General features: G+C 40.6%; 1 protein-coding gene across 3 annotated transcripts in view; it reads right to left on the bottom strand.

Annotated features, from left to right (window-relative positions):
- Positions 1-22,316, bottom strand: part of ppk7 (pickpocket 7) — a 59,328-nt gene that overhangs the window by 10,726 nt on the left and 26,286 nt on the right. Inside the window, exons 2-4 of one of the 3 annotated variants that reach the window (XM_044393516.2) lie at positions 7,473-7,605; positions 7,360-7,413; positions 7,055-7,297 (exon numbers count right to left, since the gene is read on the bottom strand). The exons of the other annotated variants lie outside the window; for them this stretch is intronic. Coding sequence (XP_044249451.2) covers positions 7,055-7,297; positions 7,360-7,413; positions 7,473-7,605 — 430 coding nt within the window. The remainder of the gene's footprint in view (positions 1-7,054; positions 7,298-7,359; positions 7,414-7,472; positions 7,606-22,316) is intronic. 3 annotated transcript variants of the gene reach the window in all.

Genomic DNA, 22,316 nt, shown 5'->3' with positions numbered 1-22,316 from the left:
ATAGCTTTTTATGTCATTAACAACATCCGTTCGCTTCGCGAGTCTCCCAGTCTCTGTGCAAAGTTTGTTGTTATTGTTTTATCTTATTGCATTCTCCTTTTCTACCAAACGCTGCATTCCCGCACTCCCGCATAAAACGTTGCACAGTGGGGCAAAAAAGCCAAAAGCTTGCCTTAAATCAGCGGAGCCCTATATCGAATATTTTTTGATGGGGCATTGTTAAAAGCAATTAAATTTTTTTTAGTGAATTTTTTTTTTTTTATAGATAATTTTTATGAAAAAAAAATTGTTTTTTTAAGAAAAAAAATATAAATAAATTACTTATAGGGTTATAAGTTTCCCAATATTTTTTTTTAATTTAACTTGATTTTTGAAAAAAAAAATTATTCAAATCGGTCAACTATTTCTTATAGCTGCCATATAAACGCTTATTACAAAGGGGAATGTCTCGGTTCTATTTCAATATTGGTTCATATAAATTGGGATTAAGTCATTATTTATCATTTTAGCTCTATGCTTACCTTTTTTTTTAATTGGTCAATGATATCTTATAGATGTCATAGAATCAATCAAGGAAATATAGCATTTAAAAAAAAAAAACTGGTAGAAACCGGTATTTATTTCATATCTGTATTTTTAGTAAAATAACATAATTTAAAATTTTAAGCCCAAATTTGTTTATTAATTTATCATTATCTTCATCAATACCTTCACATAAGTAAAATATCTTCATGATGTTAGGGCGCGCGGATGAACCAGGGCTGACGATATTTCAAATTATGAACATTTCTTGCTAACTTAAACTGCGGTTTTCTCAGAAGAGGCACAAAAGGGCAGGCTAATTTTTTCAGAATATGTAGTTAAATATCTAAACTTTTTTTTAAAAAAAGAATTAAACGGGGATCTAGGGTGTAACACTACTTTACGTCCAAGAATATCCAAAAAATCCCAATTTTATTGGACCACTTTTAAAAAATTAAAAAAAAATAGTAATTATGTATCTAAAGCTTTTATTTTTTTTTTAATATTTTAAGAATTGGTTGCTCTTAAAATTTCAATCGTTACATATACAACTTAGGCCCTTGGGCGCTTTCAGAAAAATTTCAAAGATGTGTAAAAATACCTTTTTTTCTTATTGGCTAAAATTATATATCGAAAAATCCACTTTATAAATCTGTAGTGGGAGAACCATTCATCACAGATCACTCTTTCTTTTTGATTTGTATAGAGAATTCAATTGTTTTTAAAGTTGCATTGCAACATTTTGGAAAATCTTAAAAAAAAAAACCATTTTGGCAGACTTTTTGTTCTAGGCGCCCCACAGTGCGTTGTTGTTGGCACAGCTTAAACTTACGCTCCCCCGCTTACTCACTCCCGCTCTCTCTTACTCTCGTAGCTTTTTTCTCTTTGCACCGTGGTTCGGAATATAGCGATAATGGCTGTCTGTTGTTCGAAGAAATGCAAGTCGTTGATTTTGGCTGGACAACAGAGCATTCCGTGCCATTCGTGCGATAGTATTTTTCATGCAAAATGTCTTGGCTATTCGGGCCTGGTTCGCGATGCAATCGACATGAGAAGTGGCTTGCGCTACTATTGTGAAGAATGTATCGCGTATGAAATCCAGGCAATCTCTATAAGACGGCTCACAAAAAGCACTGTAACGGAATTAATTCGTAACAGCCGTAGAAATACGAATCTGCTTGTGGCGCTTGAGTCGCAGCTCACTAGCCGTAGGCTATCTGAGCCCGATTCTCCTAAGCGTAAAAAGATCGCGGTCGATAGACAACCCACGGAAGACGCTAGTGCATCTCTCTCTGGCGATCCGGGTCTGCAGCGCAGCAGTCGATCTCAGCTGCCGCACAAATGGTACTGAGGTCGAAAGCTAAAAAAGATCCGGTATCCGAATGTAAAAATCGAGAGATTTTGCCGCATGAGACATCCGAAAAATCTGTTAAAAAAAATAAAGAAATGACTCCAACGCCGCATGTTGACTTAACGTCTGGAGTACCGGCTGGAACTGGTAGTGCTGCCATAAATGCTGCAGTACCAAAACCTGTCACATGCGTGGTACCTAAAACAGTCACCTGTGTACTGCAGCGGAAACAAATTTTTGTTTCTCGGCTGAATCCTTACCTTTCATCCCTGGACATTACGGCCTATATCCGTAACAAAGTTCAGATTGATGATCTAAAGGTTGAACGATTTAATTTTCCATATGCTAGGGAAGTATCATCATTTAAGATCGGTGTTCCCTGTGCTCATTTTGCAACGATGTGCTCACCCAATTTTTGGCCTGCAGGCATTTTTGTTAAAGAGTACGAAGCTAGAAAAAAGAAAATTCGTTCAAAGGAAGTTGGAAATCCCTTTAAAGAGCCATCCACATCTTCATCTGTATCTGTCTCAAAAAACTAGATTCTTTCCTTCTGCTTTCCTATCAGAATACCAGAGGTTTAAAAAGTAAGTTGACCAAATTGTATACTGATAGTTTTTCAACCACCTATTCAACAACAAGTCCGTCAGATCAGTCTTACCCATATGACATTCCTAAATCAAACTTTATTTTTTGTCCAGTTATAAGTGAAAGCTCACTTCTTTTAGATTTGCAAAGGGTCAAACCAGTCTACTCACCGGGTCCTGACGGAGTCCCTGGATATGTGCTCAAGTATTGCGCTGAGACTTTGTGTAGACCATTGCATAAACTTTTCACTTTGTCTTTAGAAACGTCAGATTTCCCGCATAGATGGAAGGAATCGTTTGTTATCCCGCTTCATAAAAAGGGGAGCAAATTAAACGCATGTAATTACAGAGGTATTTCAAAGCTATCAGCTATTCCGAAGCTCTTCGAGAACATTATTACTCCCCATTTGCAACACAGTTGTAGGTCTCTTATTTCCTCTTGTCAGCACGGATTTATAAAACGTAGGTCAACGACAACCAACCTTTTGGAGTTTACTTCATTTGTGTTAAATGGTTTTAGAACAAATTTTCAGACTGATGTGGTTTACACTGATTTCAGTAATCCGATTTTAGTTCGGAAATTGGACCTTTTGGGGTTTCCTGATGATCTTCTTAGGTGGATCTTAAGTTATTTGAATGGCAGGACTCAAAGGGTCATTTTTAAAAACTCTTTATCATCCCTAATCCGAGTTACGTCCGATGTACCACAAGGAAGTCATCTTAGTCCGCTCCTGTTTACATTATTTATAAATGACCTTCCCCTAGTCCTAACGAACTCACGTGTACTTATGTACGCAGATGACGTTAAGTTGTGCCTGCAATTTAATGATCCCGCACAAAGTTTAGCTTTACAATCTGATCTCAATGCATTTTAAACATGGTGCTTGAATAATGATTTAAATTTAAATGGTTCAAAGTGTAAACTAATGACCTTTTTTCGTGTCAGCCCTCACTATTCAACTTATACTTTGAGCGGTTGTGTGTTAGATAGAATAACGCATGCTGACGACCTTGGAGTCTATATTTATCCCAAACTTAAATTTTCGGATCACATTACTACCATGGTAAATAAAGCCAGGGGCGTGCTTGCATTTATCAAAAGGTGGTCGAAGGAATTCGATGATCCTTATGTCACAAAGACCTTGTTTATTTCATTAGTCGGACCAATTCTTGAGTACTGCGCTCCAGTTTGGAGTCCCCAATATGGGGTGCATATAGACCGGATTGAGTCTGTGCAAAAAAACTTTTTAATATTTGCCTTACGGGGACTTAACTGGGATACAAGCCTAATACTGCCATCCTATTCTAGTAGACTACTTCTAATTAACTTGCCATCATTAGTTAATCGAAGAACTATGCTTGGTATTACGTTTATTAGGAATCTTATTCATGGGGATGTGGAGAGTCCCGAGTTACTGGGTCGCCTGCATTTTAATGTGCCAATTAGATTCACAAGAAACTATATTCCTCTAGTTTTAAATCTTTGTATCTCTAATTATGCAATGCATGAACCTTTTAGAGTACTCTGCAATGACTATAATAGACTATATCACCTAATATCTACTAGCGACTCACTGCCTATCCTTAAAGCAATAATACATCCTACTTAGCAAATAATTAGTTTTACTTTATGTATCTTGACTATTCGTATTTTGACCTGCATGTATTTTTAATTGTCTATTGTGAAATTGTCTTCTTTGTCCGCGATATAAAAAAAAAATAATAATAAAATATAGTGGTACGATCTGGCCAATTTTTGTAAAATATATTTATAATATTTATCTAGATTTTTGGTAAAAGTTTCATAGCGATGGCACATCTAGAAGTATTTATGGCCGCGGCTCCATACCAGCCCTACCACTGTGCATTCGTTTAAAAGTTATGCCAGATCAAAGTTGTATATCACCAACTCCCTCGTAGTCCCTTTAGCTTAGAAACGGGTATCTGATAGTCAGGGCACCCGACTATAGCGTTCTCTTCTCTTTCAACAATTGAAAAAAAAACTTTGTTGTGCATATTCTTGATAGAACATTTTTTTTATCTGAAAATAAACGCAGCCATGCTCATTTAAACAAAATTCTTTAAATAATCCAGGCCGACAAAATGTGACATGGGTCGGTGTCCATGCCTGCCACCATTTTATTTCGATAAATGAGGTTTTTATAAGCATAAGTTGCCACTACACAAAATTCAATCTAACTCAACGACACCAGGAGGTGGGCGCATTCAAATTTTAAAGTCACAGCAAAGTTTAAAAATCTTAATTTGTGAACAGCGTTTACAAATTAAATAAAAATAGTGTCTTATACAATGCATTTTTGATCCAAGGACACCTTATGTCCCTAATTTTTAGGACACTCATCAGGTTTTTGTGAGTTGTTTTGGAATTTTTAAAATTGTTTTTCTTACTTCCTTCACAGTGATGATTTACAAAGTGCCATAGTGCAATGCCATATAATTTTATTCGAAACTTAGAAATATTAAAAAACCCAAGAGTGGGAGGTAATATTTCAAAAAATATCGAAGCAAGATTTTTTTTTACTTTTTTTTCGATCTTTCTTATGGGATCTATAAGATATAGTTGTCCTATCCGGCCTGTTCCAACTTATATACTACCTGCTAGGGCTGCTGTATAAACATCGATGGAACAATCGATACTATCGAGTAGGCGCCTTTCGACGGCAATATCGAGGTTTTTCAACTATCACGATACTATCGGTCTGCATAACGAAAAGCCTTTTTTGACATTTTATGGAAATAAAATTGATGAAAAGGCGTTTTTCAATGGCTATAAAACGCAGAGTACAATTAAGAACAAATAACATGAAAACATAACAGAATGGCAATTAACAAATTTGTATAACTTATAATGCAATATTGAAACAAAAATACAATAAAGCATTACTGCTTCAGGACACGTGTGACGTGATGTCCTCTTGTCCAGAGAAAGCATCCCTGCGCTTTAGCCTTCTCCTATTCACTGAAACAGCGAAAATACAAATACGAGATAAGACCTATATTTTATTTTGAGTAATTATAATTATAACGTTATTTAAAAACTTGTAACTTTTAAAGGAACACCCTTAATATTTACATATAAAAAGAATAACCCTAATGTTGGAGTTTACTTAGGAGCGATAGTATCGTGATAGTATAGTAGATAGTAGAGCCAATATCGATGTTTTCACTGCTCTACTACCTGGAATAGAAAGAATACTTTTACGACTTATATACTACCGACTTTTATACTACCTTATATACTACTCCATCAAAACTGTTTGCGCCTTTCCCGGTTTGTAGCCGTAGATGGGGCGTGGCACTTTGATGAAAAAAATTTTTTTATACAAAAAACAACCGCTTTTAAGCGGTTTATACAAAGAAAATCAATTTTTTTCTTAGCTGGATATGTGCTTTGTGTTTCTACCTACAAGTGCACATTTAAATAATTGTAAAATTCCGCGTAGGACGGCTGCAATCACACTTTGTGTGATATTTTTAGCGAAATAATATCGCTCACAAAATAATCATTATTTCTGAGCGATATTTTTTTCGTTTACAAAATATTTATTAAATAATGATTTTTATTTTTTACTCAAAAAAAAATCAACTATTTTTATTGTTAAAATACTATTTTTTATAGTTACTGAACTATCTTCATTGGTCAATTTTACCAAGCAATTTTTTTTGTGTGTACAAACAGACTGACGGACAGGCTAGATCGGATAATGATCTTGATCAAGAATATATATAGCTTGTAAAGTCGGAACCGCTTCCTTCTACCTGTTACATACTTTTTCACGAATACAATATACCCTTTCACTCTACGAGTAACGTTCTTATTTTAAGGACATTCTACACTCATATGCGAAGAATTCTTTCCGTGCTTAAAGATTATGCAGCAATACGTGAATTTTCGTAATCTATGAATGATTTGAATTTACTCACGAACACAGAGGTCTGCATATATTTATACCCGTTACTCGTAGAGTAAAAGGGTATATTAGATTCGTGCAAAAGTATGTAACAGGTAGAAGGAAGCGTTGCCGACCCTATAAACTATATATATTCTTGATCGGTATCACTAGCCGAGTCGATCTGGCCATGTCCGTCTGTCCGTCTGTCTGTCCGTCTGTCTGTCTGTCTGTCTGTCTGTCTGTCTGTCTGTCTGTCTGTCTGTATGAACGCTGAGATCTCGGAAACTATAAAAGCTAGAAGATTGACATTTTGCATGCAGATTTTAGGTGTTCCTACGCAGCGCAAGTTTGTTTCAAAAGGGTGCCACGCCCCCTCTAACGCCCACAATCGCTTATATACGATTTTAAAAATTGCAATATTTTGGAAAAGTAAAAATGCAGTTTTATTGTGTTTATCAATACCTATCGAAATGTAGAAGAAATTTTTTAAATCGGACCATTCGTTAAAAAGTTACGGCGGATCAAAGTTTTTCTCCATCTCTTTCGCACTCCCTTTAGCTGAGTAACGGGTATCTGATAGTCGGGGCACCCGACTATAGCGTTCTCTCTTGTTTGTTAAGAAAAGGCTAAGAATTTAACAAAAAATCTTCTACACACTAAAGATCAATATGATTTCTACTAACCCATTAAGTCTACCCAGCCAAAGACGAGGCTGGTACGATAGACCATAATAGTTTCGAATCGGTAATGTACATCCAAATCCACATATGAGGCATTTGCATAAACGTCCGGCGGCAGAAACGCTGGGCGAACATCGCTAATGTAGTTAAGCGAGTAGCAGTTGCGAAAGCATTTGCAGGACATTCCCTTGAAGTTATTGCGGACAAAATCCTTTTCGCCTGGCTGGTGGGAGTAGACAAGCAAATCTGCGGGTAAAAGTTTTGGATTATAGAAGGAGCTTTGTTGTCGATGGTTGGTTCTTACTAACCATTGTGTTCTGCCAAGCAAAGCAAATCCTTCGCTCGGCATGACCGATATTGACCTTCCCAGAAGAAACAAATGTCAAATGAATTGGAAACGATGGTTGGATTATGAGCTCACCCGGTGGAAACAGCAACTCCATTGTGCAATTACAGTAACGCACTAAGTACTCCTGATGACACTCGGATAGGCAATTTTCAATCATGTAAACGTAGCCTTGTAGAGACTTAAAGTCTTTGCTGTTTTGCTCATCCTTCGGGTATCCAAATTTAACAGTTTGAATATAAGTTTAATATAAGTTTTACAATCATAAAACATCTTAATGCTTAAACTAAATACGATTGGGAAGCAAAATGAGGAAACATTTATCTAAACAAGGGAGAACGCTATAGTCGGGTTGGTGTCCCGACTATCTAATAATCGTAACTCGGGGTGCGAGGGAGATAGATATATAAACAATTTTGATTGCGTATAACTTTTTAATGAATAGTCCGAATAGAATAGACCAAAAATTGCATTTATACTTCTCGGAAATCTTTAAAGATGTGGGCGCAGGACACATTTTAAAATCGTTAGTGGGCGATTGTGGGCGTTAGAGGGGGCGTGGCGCTCGGCTGAAATAAACTTGAGCTGCGTTGGAGGCCCAAGAATATGTGTGGAAAATCGTAACCTTCTAGCTTTTGTAGTTTCCGAGATCTCAGCGTTGATACAGATGGAACAGACGGACATGGCTATATCGACTCGGCTAGTGACCTTGATCAAGATATACATATATACTTTATAGGGTCGAAAACGCTTCCTTCTCCCTGTTACATACTTTTGCACGAATACAATATACCCTTTTACTCTGCGAGTAACGGGTACAAACACCAAAGATATCATTTTTATACACTTGCAGAGTGTATTATAATTTTAATAATTAATAAAATTATAAGTTTGCAACGCAGTGAAGCATCAATAGCCGAGTCTCAGTGTTAAAGTCATCGCGATAAAACCTTCCCAAAAGTCTTCTTTCTATTGCAGGTAGCACATAGGTCGGATCGAGCCGGAATCTCTTAAGGCTCCCATAGGAATAATCAAATATATAAGTTAACTGTGGTCAACCCGATCAAGATCGTTGACCGCAGTTACTTCGAAAATAAGCTCCGGCCGAAATTGCTGACCTAGCAATGGGCCGGAAGCTCGTGCACAGCGGCAGACACTGCATATTTGCGTGGCCGCTGTGAGCTTTTGTTAGCTCTAAGTTTAGTTTTTAAGAACAGTACTGTTTCATGTCTTAAATAAAGAGCACGCTGCTCGTTAACTTTACTTCGGCATCGCCGTCAAACTTATTTACATTCGTCCACTGAGCTTAAGGCCAGGGGCATAGGGGGACAGTTATCCCCTCACCATAATCTTCGGTTGACTCATCGGTGGCCATAGTTGCCCAGCAGCCAACCCCCAACCACTCGGAAGAGAGTTACGCAGCGGCTGCCCCCATCCAGTACATCAGCGATTATAGTTGCCAGCAGCCAGCTCCCAACCACCTGAACGACAGCCACGCAGTGGTTACTCTTCGTCCAGCACATCAGCGATCATAGTTGTCTAGCAGACAGCTATAACCCTTACTTACAACAAGCACCCCGCCGGTGCCCCGTCTACCACTGGCCCGTCCAGGAGCGGTACCGCCGCCGGGCCGGTCACCAAAGAAATTAATTGGCGCTCAACTACCGGGAGAATTACATTAGTGGGAGCTAACATAAAATGTAAGTGGGCCCTTCGGCCAAAAATATTTTTTACGTCTTCCACAAAATTTTGTAAATTCGGACCTCTAAAATTAAATTTTGTGACCTATATAAAAAATATATAACACAGGCATTCAATTTTGTCGCTCCACTTATCGCAAGGAAATACGATCCCCAAGCTTTTTGTCTTCGTCTTTGTGTGTGTAGAGCTTTGCTTACGCGCGCGAATTTCTGTGCGGTTAAATCCAGCTGCACATGAGTAATCCGTTTCTCGAGTATAGGAACAAAAGGCAAGACTCCAGCGACTCAGAGTCTGAGAGTGCAGGGCGGATCCACAATTCAACTCCGATACTCAGACCCCCCTACAGAAATGGACCCCGATCAGCTCCGAAATGTTATACAGGCTGTCGTTGCAAATGCCCTTGCAGAACAGACCGCTCAAAGCCAAGCAAGGGAGCAAGCGCTTATGCAACAAATTGAGGAATTGGCCAGGCAAGTAACGGCAATCAACGTCCCGCCAGCTTCAGCCCAGACCCCCCAGATAGTAACATATAAAGCCATAGAGATAGTAGACACTGTTCAATGTAATGAACCTCTAGATGCTGTAAAATGCTTGCCCGAATTTTCGGGAGCACAGGAGGCATATGTCTCCTGGCGGCAGGCGGCCGTAGCGGCCTATCACATTTTTAGGCGATTCGATGGCAGCTCTCACCATTACCAAGCTGTAATAATCATTAGAAGCAAGGTTAGGGGACCCGCCGACGCGGTATTATCGTCGTTCGGGACAGTACTCAACTTCGATGCGATTATAAGTCGTCTCGATTTTACCTATAGCGATAAGCGCCCAATGCATGTCATAGAACAGGAAATGGGCACTCTAAGGCAGGGAAATCTCTCACTGTTACAGTATTATGATGAGGTTGAAAAGAAACTGACCCTCCTCACAAACAAGGCCACCATGTCGCACGACGCTTCGGCGGCCGAAGTCCTGTGCGTAAAATTCCGGGATGATGCACTTCGAGTGTTCATCTCGGGATTAAAACGCAGCCTCACAGATGTCCTCTTCTCGGCGAAGCCCAAGGACATGCCAACAGCACTTGCTTTGGCTCAGGAGGTGGAGGCAAATCACGAGAGATATTCTTTCGCGGCCTCTTTTGCAAGAAGCCAGGAGGAAAAGGATAAAAAACAATATCCAAAGGCGAAAGAGCGTCAACAAACCCCTCCTCAAAATAATACCCAAACAGGTGCTGCCAAAAATCCCTATTTCACGAAGCAGCACAAAGCTCAAGTTCACTCTGCCCCACGCAGTGGCTCGTCTCGTGAAAATACTGCCGAACCCATGGAAATTGACCCTTCGTTTTCCAAAATACTCAAGCCTTCTCAGGCACCGGCTTACCAAAACAGAAAGCCGGCCGCATCCGATCGATCGGGCCCGCAAAAAAGGCAGAGGGTCAACCACGTCACGCAGAGCGCGGGCGAAACTGACGAAGAATACACCACCGCAGCCTCCAGTGCAGCGGCCAAAATTGATGATGACGCCATCTTAGAGTACGACTCAGATGCAATAAATTTTTTAGGGGAAGATCCCTGCTACCCGTCATCAGACGAAGAGTAGCGGGGACCTATATGAGATTCCTAATCGACACGGGCGCGTCAAAAAATTTCATCCGGCCCCACAAAGGATTGAAAGGCGTTCGCCCAGTAGACTCCCCATTCACCATTCATTCAATCCATGGGGGTACAACTATCACAAATAAATGTTTTGTCTCGATATTTAACATTAAGGCTACCTTTTTCATACTACCAGACTTAAATACATTCGATGGAATAATCGGCCTTGACCTATTAAAACAGGCAGGGGCATCACTCTGTTTAGCTTCCGGCCACCTAAAATGGGGCACCGAGGTAGAGCAGATTAATTTCCATACGTGCGCTGATGCAAACTTCACTAACGTGAATTGCTCAGATGCACCGCCATTGGCAAGAAACGCGTTTTTAGAAATGCTAAGGACCAGGAAAAGGGCCTTTACCTTACAACACGTCGGTGGTAGCTACCATCAGAACGGTTAGTGAGGAGCCCATATACGCGAAATTATACCCATACCCCATGGGAGCAGCGGATTTCGTCAACAAAGAGATTGAGGATCTGCTCAGAAACGGGATAATTCAAAAGTCGGTTTCCCCTTACAACAATCCGATATGGGTGGTGGATAAAAAAGGGACCGATGAGCTCGGAAATCGGAAAATGCGACCAGTTATTGACTTCCGCAAATTAAACGAAAGAACCGTGTCCGACAAGTATCCCATGCCAAACATAAACATGATATTAGGCAACCTGGGTAATGCTAAATATTTCTCAACGCTGGACCTCAAGTCCGGTTATCATCAAATAATACTCGCAGAACGCGATAGAGAAAAAACTTCCTTCTCAGTGAATGGCGGGAAATATGAGTTCCGCAAACTGCCGTTCGGCCTCAAGAATGCAGGCAGCATTTTTCAGAAGACTATTGACGACATCCTACGGGAACAAATCGGCAAGTTCTGCTATGTTTACGTTGACGACGTAATCATCTTTTCGGAAGATGAAAGCTCTCACGTCAAGCACGTAGATTGGGTTCTGAAGAGCCTGTACGATGCGAACATGAGAGTATCGGCAGAAAAATCCAGCTTTTTTAAGAAAAGCGTGAACTTCCTTGGGTTTATAGTCACTTGTAACGGTGCTACAACAGACCCAGAGAAGGTAAAGGCCATAAAAGAATTTCCGGAACCTAAAAGTGTTTTTGAGGTACGGTCATTTCTAGGCCTAGCCAGCTACTATAGATGTTTCATTAAGGACTTCGCAGCAATAGCAAGACCTATATCGGACATCCTGAAAGGGGAAAACGGAACAGTTAGTAGACACAGGTCACGAAACATTCCGGTTCTGTTCTCTGAGGCGCAACAACAAGCGTTCCAGAAACTACGAAACATTCTGGCATCCGACGACGTGATGCTAAGATACCCCGACTACAAAAAGGCATTTGATCTAACGACAGATGCCTCGGCCTATGGCATTGGCGCAGTATTGTCCCAGGAGGGACGCCCAATAACAATGATCTCAAGGACGTTAAAAGACAGGGAGGTTAATTACGCCACAAACGAGAGGGAGCTCCTAGCCATAGTTTGGGCACTGGCCAAGCTGCGGCACTATTTGTATGCAGTAAAAGATATAAACATCTACACTGATCATCAGCCATTGACATTCGCAGTATCGGAATCCAATCCGAACGCGAAAATCAAACGATGGAAAGCTCGCATCGACGAGTCCGGCGCTAAAATGTTTTATAAGCCCGGCAAAGAGAATCTCGTCGCGGATGCCATCTCCAGACAGCAACTTAACGTTGTGGAGGCGGAAGAAGCTCATTCGTGTGCGGCTACTATCCACAGTGAAGTGTCGCTTACACACACCATCGAAGCAACAGAGAAGCCACTGAATTGCTTTCAGAACCAGATAACTCTGGAGGAAGCACGCTTCCCGTCTAAACGCACCTTCGTGCTCTTTGGAAACAAAAGACGGCACAACATTAACTTTACAGGCACGGAGTCGCTGCTAGAAGAGCTCGCGGACACCATAGTCCCCAGGGGCGTAAATGCCATTCATTGTGATCTGCATACGCTAGCAATGGTACAGGATAAATTGGTCCGGCAATTCCCAGCCACCAAATTCTGGTATTGCAAAAACCGAGTGACAGACATTTTTGCAGTCGAGGAGCGACGGGAAATCATTACTGCCGAGCACAATAGGGCACACAGATCGGCACAGGAGAATGTCAAACAGGTGCTCTCCGAATATTATTTTCCTAAAATGACTAAATTGGCCAACGAAGTTGTCCAAAATTGCAAGACCTGCGCAAGGGCCAAGTATGATAGGCACCCCAAAAAACAGGAAATCGGCGAGTCACCGATTCCATCCCACGCAGGGGAAATATTACACATTGATATATTCTCAACAGATAGGAAATACTTCCTGACGTGCATTGACAAATTTTCAAAGTTCGCAGTAGTGCAACCCATTCCCTCTAGAACAATTGAGGACCTAAAACCAGCGGTGCTACAGCTAATGAACTATTTTCCAAAGGCCAAAACGATCTATTGCGACAATGAGCCTTCACTAAATTCGCATACGATCTCGGCCATGCTCGACCACTTCGGGGTTGGCATCGCAAACGCACCACCCTTACACAGTGTATCTAACGGACAGGTTGAACGCTTTCACAGCACCCTGATAGAACTCGCTAGATGCATTAAAATTGACAAAGGTATAACTGATACCATAGAGTTGATTTTATTAGCCACCGCAAAATACAACAAATCAATTCACTCGGTCATTAACAAAAGACCAGCTGATGTTGTACAGACGAACTCGGAAGATTTACAGATGGAAATCCAAGAAAAAATAAAAAGCGCCCAGGACGCGTTAAGAAAACGGGAAAACACATCCCGGCAGAATAGGGTCTTCGAGGTTGGGGAAAAGGTATTGGTAAAATCCAACAGAAGGCTAGGAAATAAACTCACACCCCTGTGTGAGGAGAAAGCCGTAGAAGCGGACCTGGGGACCACGGTCCTCATTAAGGGGAGGGTGGTCCACAAGGACAATCTCAAGTAATATCACCAACGATGGCGCAAGCCACTTGGCGCATATTTTTTCTAACTTTAAGATTCAAGCCACTTGGCGCATATTTTGCCTAACTTTATGTTCATTTTTTCGGTGGTGGAAAAACCCTCTATAAGCATAGAAATAGCTAAAGTTTAATTTCACAGGTTCGGACCCATACTTTGCATATTCCTGTCCTCGACGTCGGCCCACATTACCGATTACTCGCAGGCCAAATACATTCCCATCGTGGATGGTGAAATCCTAGTATGGAAGGAGTTCGCTTACGTTACACATACAGCGAACCTCTCAGAGTATGGGCGTGTAATAGAGGAGACAAACAACATGATTGATATGTTTCCACTATCCCACATGCAGAAGCTTCTAAGCGTGGATACCGCTCATCTCCAAGACTTGTTAGAGTCGTTGGGCGTTCATCACAGAGTAGCTAGGAGTTTGGATTTCTTGGGATCAATGCCGGATGCCGGTGACTTAGAGAAAATCAGATTTACCGAAATGAAGTTAGTCGAGTCAAGCAATAGACAAATTCAAATTAACACTAAAATCTTAAACCAAATTAATCAGTTAACCTCTACCGTCAATTCAATTTTGAAATCAGCCAAAAACTCACAAGTAGACACCGAGCTTGCTAGAGACACTGCTTGCTAGAAACCGAATGCTGATGACGGAGCTACAAAATTTGATGCTTGCCGTAACCCTTGCTAAAAATAATATTGTTAGTCCGAACATTTTAGATCACGAAGACTTAAAAACAGTTTGGCTTGGGGAACCCACCAACACACCTATAGGAGATATTTTGTCCGTCTCGTCTGTAAAAATTCTGCAGTCCACTAACATTTTACATTTTATCATAAAATTTCCGAAAATTAAACTAGCCTGCAAAAAGATTACAGTTTTTCCAGTCGCCCATGGTGAGACAATGTTGCAGATAATAGACAACGTCATTGCCGAATGCAGCGGGGAAATTTACGCCATCAAAAACTGCTCCGTATCACCGGGGGCCACGTTTTGCCGGCGGGCTTCAGAGAGTTCATGCGCCAAGGAATTGCATGCCGGTGGGGTAGCACATTGCCGAGTTCAAGAGAGTGATCTGCACCCGATAACCTATGTGGACGAGGGAATTATAATCATCAATGACGGATCGGCCAAAGTTCGAGTTGAAAACGGCACAGAGACCTGGACTCATGGCACACACCATATAACCTTTGACAAACAAGCCACGATAAATGACACACTCTTCATCAACCACGATAACACCCGGAAGAGAGCTCCAGGGACAGCAAGTCTCCCCTTGTTGAACATCACCGCTAGCAGAGATGTCCTCAGCCTCCCGTATCTTCACCGCCTAAGTGAACGAAACTTGGAGTTCATCAAGGAGTTCAGAGAAGAGATCGACAACAACCAGACAAGTCTCGCAGCAATTATTGCAGGAGCAATATGCTGCGCACTCATCTGCATCGGGCTCACTTTTAAGCGACTTATTAGGGCAAGAAAATCCGCAGACCAAATTAGACAGGTTATCGCTGAATTACAAACGGCCGAGGGCGGCCTTAACTTAGAAGGGGGAGCAGTTAACTGTGGTCAAACCGATCAAGATCGTTGACCGCAGTTACTTCGAAAATAAGCTCCGGCCAAAATTGCTGACCTAGCAATGGGCCGGAAGCTCGTGCACAGCGGCAGACACTGCATATTTGCGTGGCCGCTGTGAGCTTTTGTTAGCTCTAAGTTTAGTTTTTAAGAACAGTACTGTTTCATGTCTTAAATAAAGAGCACGCTGCTCGTTAACTTTACTTCGGCATCGCCGTCAAACTTATTTACATTCGTCCACTGAGCTTAAGGCCAGGGGCATAGGGGGACAGTTATCCCCTCACCATAATCTTCGGTTGACTCATCGGTGGCCATAGTTGCCCAGCAGCCAACCCCCAACCACTCGGAAGAGAGTTACGCAGCGGCTGCCCCCATCCAGTACATCAGCGATTATAGTTGCCAGCAGCCAGCTCCCAACCACCTGAACGACAGCCACGCAGTGGTTACTCTTCGTCCAGCACATCAGCGATCATAGTTGTCTAGCAGACAGCTATAACCCTTACTTACAACAAGCACCCCGCCGGTGCCCCGTCTACCACTGGCCCGTCCAGGAGCGGTACCGCCGCCGGGCCAGTCACCAAAGATATTAATTTATATAGGAAAGTTCTTGCAACTTTGCACACTGGGCCAGAAAGTTAATTTTTGACCAAAAATCTGTAATTTCTTTCCTAGGACAGTTAGAAGGATGCAGTTTTTTGCGTTTTGGTCTTAAAAGATTATACTTTTCAACGAACTAAAAGTAAAATTTCTTGGAATTTCATATGTTATAGATAATCCAAACCAAAGTCGGAAAATATTGCGTACTTTTCGGTTTATTATTTTACAAAAAATAACTAGAAGACGCATTCAATCTGTTGTGTTCTCGTTGAGTTCTATTTCGGACTGCTTTATTGTATGTTACAGAGGTTACAGGTTACAGAGTTGCCAGATTCTTAAAGTAGTATATAGAAGGTGTATAGAATGGAGGAATACAAAACAGATGTGAGGTTGACAATATACAACACATCTCCTTCTTTAATTAGGAACTAATAGGATTTTTAGGCTTCCGCAAATCCTTGGGCCTAAAACGATTGACTTCTTGGCGAACACGACTACTCTGGACGGTCGATAAAGCCTTCAATCCACTTTTCTCCCCTTGCATAATTACGAGCGTAGACCATTTGATTTGAGACGTACTTGGTAACCGATTGCTTGACTTCGACAGGCTGCGGTACGGACTGGACGACCATGGATTAATTCGGCGGGAGATTTTCCGTAGGAATTTGGAGTGACCCTGTAAGAAGTAAGGTATTTAGTAAATGCTACTCGGACTGGAATACCGTCTTTAAAGTTTTTCTTGACTGAGAATTTGAACGTCTGAACTACTGCTAATTCATTGGATGCTGGATGAAACGGTGCTGTGGTTATGTGTTTTATTCCATGATGTTGTCAGAATTCCTCAAAGGCGTCAGACGTAAACTGCGGACCGTTGTCGCTGACCATCGATCGTGTTAGTGGATGTAGTGGACGACATTTAAACTACAAATGGGAACTGCGACTAAGCGTCTACACAGATTAGCCACATGGAATCGAATATTGGGCCGGCAAAGTCGATATGAATTCGCTCCCACGCTGTTATTGCTGCAGGCCAACTCTGGCACTCTTTTGGAGGAGCAGGATTGTTGCACTTGCAGATGCTGCATGACTGAGCAAGGTTTTTAATGTCTACGTCGATCGTAGGCCACCAAACATGTTGTCTATCCAACTGCTTCATTCGAAAAATGTCCCCATGTCCTTCGTGTAACAGCTTCACGAAATGCGCTTTAAGAGTTACTGGCATCTGTGTGTAGGCAAAGCAATTTTTTGTTGATCGGGAGGGCAAAGTTTCGATTGAAACATGGTGATAATGCTTCCTCACCCTGCTGAAGTTTTTTTTGGCCATCCTACAGTAACATACCGTAAAACTTGTATGAGAAGTTTGTCCTTTTCGATGTGGTTGCGAATGATCTCAGAATTGATCAATGGTGACAGTTCCATTACGATGTGGCAGGCTTCTTCTTCTGTGTCGAAATCCGGATCCATGCCCACGGGAAGGCGTGATAGGGCATCTGCGTTGCCATGAGCCAACATCGATTTCGCGGTTTTGATATGATTCTATGTTGTTGAATATACACACATAGCCCCGGTCCCCGTGTTTCTCTCCCTTTATTTTTCATCGCCCAAAGTCGACCTTGCGGGCTTACCTCACATGTTCTTTGTTCTCCCAGTGATACCAGCCGTTGCTGAGCCCCTGCCCGGTTGGGTGGACAATATGAACGGGCCCACGGGCGTGCTAATTGGCGCCGGCAAGGGAGTCATCCGATCCATGATCTGCAATGGAGAACTCAAGTCTGAAGTCATCCCCGTAGACATCGCAATCAGCGGCCTGATCTTGCTCCCATATCACATCAGTCTCGCGGAGAAGAGGTAAATCTTAGAGGTGATCTCACTATATCCACATGATGTATTGCTTTCGTCGCAGACCCTTCCAGATAGCGTCTACGGCGCTAAGGAACGCACTTGGAAGTTGATAATGGATGTGGGTCGCGACCTGGGCATTAAGTAGTAAAATCCGAGAAAGACATAGAAACGTCCCTAGAGACCCTGTCCACGGAATTACTGGATGCGTATCACGCATCATGCAAGACTTCAAGAACAAGGAAGAAGACCAAGCCACCATGGTGGAATCGGGAACTGACACCCCAAAGAAATTACATCCGAGAATTTTTCAAAATCACCAAAAAGGCAGGCCATGAGATTATCAACGAGGAATACAAAATCCTACATAGGGACGTTACTTTTACAAACCGAACACCTTTTCTGGGGTCACATTTTTGATTTGCCTGAAACTTTTTTTACGTGTACTATTCGGAAAATTAGTAAATACGTCATTAAGAAATTGCCAAAACACTTAAAAGTTAACTTTTAATCATTAAAAATTGTTAAAAGACTAGTAAACGATGAGAGAACATGAATTCCATAAGGATCCGATAAGAGTGAGAGAGTAGACCTACATGCTGCGACGTTTTTTCATAAAAAAAGCCGAGGCCTTGTTAAAACAAATTCGATATTTCAAAAACTAAGCATGGCTCCATCTTTTTGACAAAAACCGTTTTAAACTAACAATATGGCGCATACGTTAAATTAAAAAAAAAAATTTTTTGTGGGGAACCCGTTAAAAAATTTTTAATTTGTCAGTAATTTGTTTTTATTTTTAAAAAATTAAAAACTCATTTAAAAAAAAATTTTAAGAGAAGAGGTTTTAGAGGAATTAATGCAAAAGACACGAAGTCAATCGGATTACTAAAACCGGAGATTCAGATTTTCAATGAGAGGGTACTTTTTCAAAATTCACGTTTTTTGGCAAACTAAAAAAATTCTACAAAAATACACGTGCTTACTAATTTTTTGAATAGTTTACGTACAAAAAGTTTCAGGCAAATCAATAATGTGATATTTTTTTTTGGCCAAATCCGTTCTGTTTGTAAAAGAACCGCCCATAGGGATTACAAGAAGGAAACACGCAGGGAACAGAGAAGCTCGTGGAGAAACAGCACTTATGCGATCGCACTTCCCAGGATGCACGGTTGTTCTAGACGCCAGCACGCACCAAGACATAGCAACTGGTAAGGAACGCCCCCCAAGTGGTCTAATAACAACTACGAAAATTTGCGAGCTATAAGGCACCAGGACTAGATGGAATATTTCCAGCCATGTTACAGGCTACCAGGGAAAGGATCACCCCATGGCTAAATGAAATATACTCTGCATGTCTTCATCCCTTACCTCTTTCATACTTAAGACACTGGGAAAGCTGCTAGATCTACACATCAGGAATGATGTAGAGAGACTCATGGACTCATCTGTGGAATCGGCCCTACACTCGCTAGTAACAACTGTTGAGAGAACCCAACACGGGCGGAAAAGGTGGGACTCAGTATTAATGCAGACTAGACGGACCTAATTTTTTTTACTAAGAGATACAAGGTGCCGAAATGGACCGCCCGAAAATTAGCGCAACCAGGCCAGACCCAATGAAGTGGAAAGGATGAAAAAGGCCACCATAGCGCTATATGCATCCAAGAGGATGCTTAGCAGCACATGGGGTCTGTCACCTTCTCTGATGCACTAGGTCTACATCTCGGTGGTGCGTCCGACTCTGATGTAAGGACCCCTAGCCTAATTAATATCCGAGAAAAATCCCGGCAAACGTTAGCTAAACAGAAAACCCATCCAATAGAGATGCAAAACCATCGATGTATATTTCGATATTATCGATGTTTTTAAAAACGGCGATACATCGATATAGGTTTTCAACCATCGATGTATCAATAAGAGAAAGAGACGCTAAGCAGCCGTAAGTAAACTTGATAAATGAGCACCGGAGAGCTGCAACGAGTATGATCGAGTACGATCGATCATCGCGACCGAATTTTCGTTTAATCCGGTAAACTAATAGTCTAGTCACACTATGTGGGGTAACCTATCGAGTGAGCCAATAACCTGATTACTCCAAAAAAGTGTTTCCACTGGGTTAACTCCAAATATCGAGTAATGACATCTAGTGTTTGTTGTTTGTGTTTTTTATTTGACTAGGGAGGGACCTTCACCGATAGGAAATAAATACAAAATATACCGAAAAATACAAAAAAATACTCAGAAATACCAAAGACCCTAAAAGTACCTCACTTTTGCCCACATCTAGTTGCCTATACACAGCCTATGTAAAAAAAACAGGGTTTTGTCAATAACCCCATAACTCTATAACTCCACCCCAATGTAAATAGACTATTACTTGGCAACGAATAATCTGGATCGGATCATACTTCGGCTTTCGGGCTTGTTCAACTACTCGACTCGCTTCGTAACGATCAATGATGTGATTTTTTGTTTCAGGTCTAGAAGCGCTAAATCGTTCCCGATGATTGCGGCTTCGAGTCAGTTGTACAAGAATTGATTGTGAAAAGATTAAGTTGATTATAAATTTCGTGTGACCACGATATTAAATTAAAGGAGAATGTTTTTGAATGTATTGTATGTTTAATGAAAACAAAATAAATATTAAATATTTATTTATTATCTAAAGAAAGCGATTTCAACTCCTTCTATGTTTACATACTAAGGGCCGGTTTCTCGAGTCCCTGTCAAAGTCCCTGATAGCTATCTGTTCGAAAAACTTAAATACCAGATAAACTGTTCGTAAAAGCAAATCCGCTTTCTCGACTACTTTAATTTATCTGAACGAGAAACAATTACAGAGTGCTGTTAACGCACAGAATTGTGCTGTGAAGCGCAAAAAATGGCGTGCTCCGATTATTTCATCAGCTGTTTGGGTATAATTCAAAGGAAAAGTCAGCTGTGATTTCGTTTCTTCTTCATAGTTGGCTTTGGGAAATCAGCTGTCATTCTTTCGAGCCGAAAACGCCTAACAGGGACTCCGAGTCCCTGTCAAAGTTAGCTCTCACATTGGTGCCCGAGAAAGCCAAAATGCCTTAGCAGGGACTTTATCTGTTCGAGAAATGTTAGCCGGCATTCGAGAAACCGGCCGTAAGTCACCCATTTTTTATAAACTTTTATTACTTAAAAAATAATATTAGATCGACATACATGACGTGTGCTTATTAACTAAATAACATAACCGTGGCAGGACAGCTGACAAATGCACGATAAACTCGAACTGCACGGTCACACTGGCAAGCACGAAGACGCATGATCAACCGATTGTACAAATTATTCGATCACAAACGGGAAAAATCATCAAGTCAAGAAAAATCCTCGTTGTGGATGAAGTGTAGTTTTGTAAGAAATGGACTGAAGTTTTTCTTTATTTTATTTTCTTTATTTTCGTTTTGTTCACCATGGATCTCAATTATTCGTTTCAGCGATATATCGAGGTTTTCAACCAACGATTATGAAAACATCGATGTACCCACCATTTATGGTTTTGCATCTCTACCATCCAAAACGTACTAATATTCTATCCATATCCTTTGAACCATAACAAACCTTACCTTAACACCATATTAACCTCAATATTACCTCACCTTAACCCCACCTCTCTTCTATTTAAATCTCACCCTTGGAACACTTTTCTAGCACCTTAATTAAGTTAACAAGTTAAAAAAAATTTCCAAAGAACCGTTCTGAAGTTATTTGCAAAAATTCAGATTTCGGCACTTCTTTTATAAAACATAACAGATCTCGATTAGACCAATAAACTTTTAACTTACAATATTTAAAAAGCAACAGATGCACATATAACGGAGGTACAACCTGTGAAAATTCTAAAACAGTTTCATTTTTGGCGCTTTTTTGTTATAGCTAGTTTTCATTTAATTAAAAAAAATACAAATAAAAATGTATAAATTATTTTGAGCTTTCAGATCTAAAGGCCCTTTTGCTGTTAACAAGTTAAGGCCAAATATTTGTAAATTGAGTGCAAATTCTAGGAGATATGCATTTTTTAGTGAAACAACCCAAAAAGTTTTTAAGTCAGGTGGCCTGCTTTTGCTTGTTTGGTTTTTGACATATGAACGAAATAGGAGTACCAGCATGAGTATTTTAAAAAGTAGTCTCTCCGTTTTAAAGCTATCACGATGAAACTTTTTCAAAAGTCTTCTTTCTATGTACGTTGTATAAAAGTCGGAACCGTCCGGATCGGATAACTATATTTTATAGCTCACATAGGAAGGATGGGAAAAAAACATAAAATGTAACGTAACGTCGGTTTTTTTAATGTTGTCTTCTACTCTTTGGAATATTATTTTTTTAATATAGCTGCCATAATAAAATGGAAGTTAATAGGAAAAAAATGATATTTTCTTTGATTTTTATAACATTCTCTTATTTTCTGGAATATAGATTTTCTTTAACATTTCAAAACATCGAATAATATTATTAACATCAAAATTTGGAGGATCAAAATATTAATGCCAAAATAATTCGAAATACGAATTTATAGGGAATGGAATAGGCGCGGCA

Source organism: Drosophila takahashii, chromosome 2L, assembly GCF_030179915.1.
Source record: "Drosophila takahashii strain IR98-3 E-12201 chromosome 2L, DtakHiC1v2, whole genome shotgun sequence".
NCBI classification, from domain to species: domain Eukaryota; kingdom Metazoa; phylum Arthropoda; class Insecta; order Diptera; family Drosophilidae; genus Drosophila; species Drosophila takahashii.
This window is presented reverse-complemented; position numbering and strand designations above follow the sequence as displayed.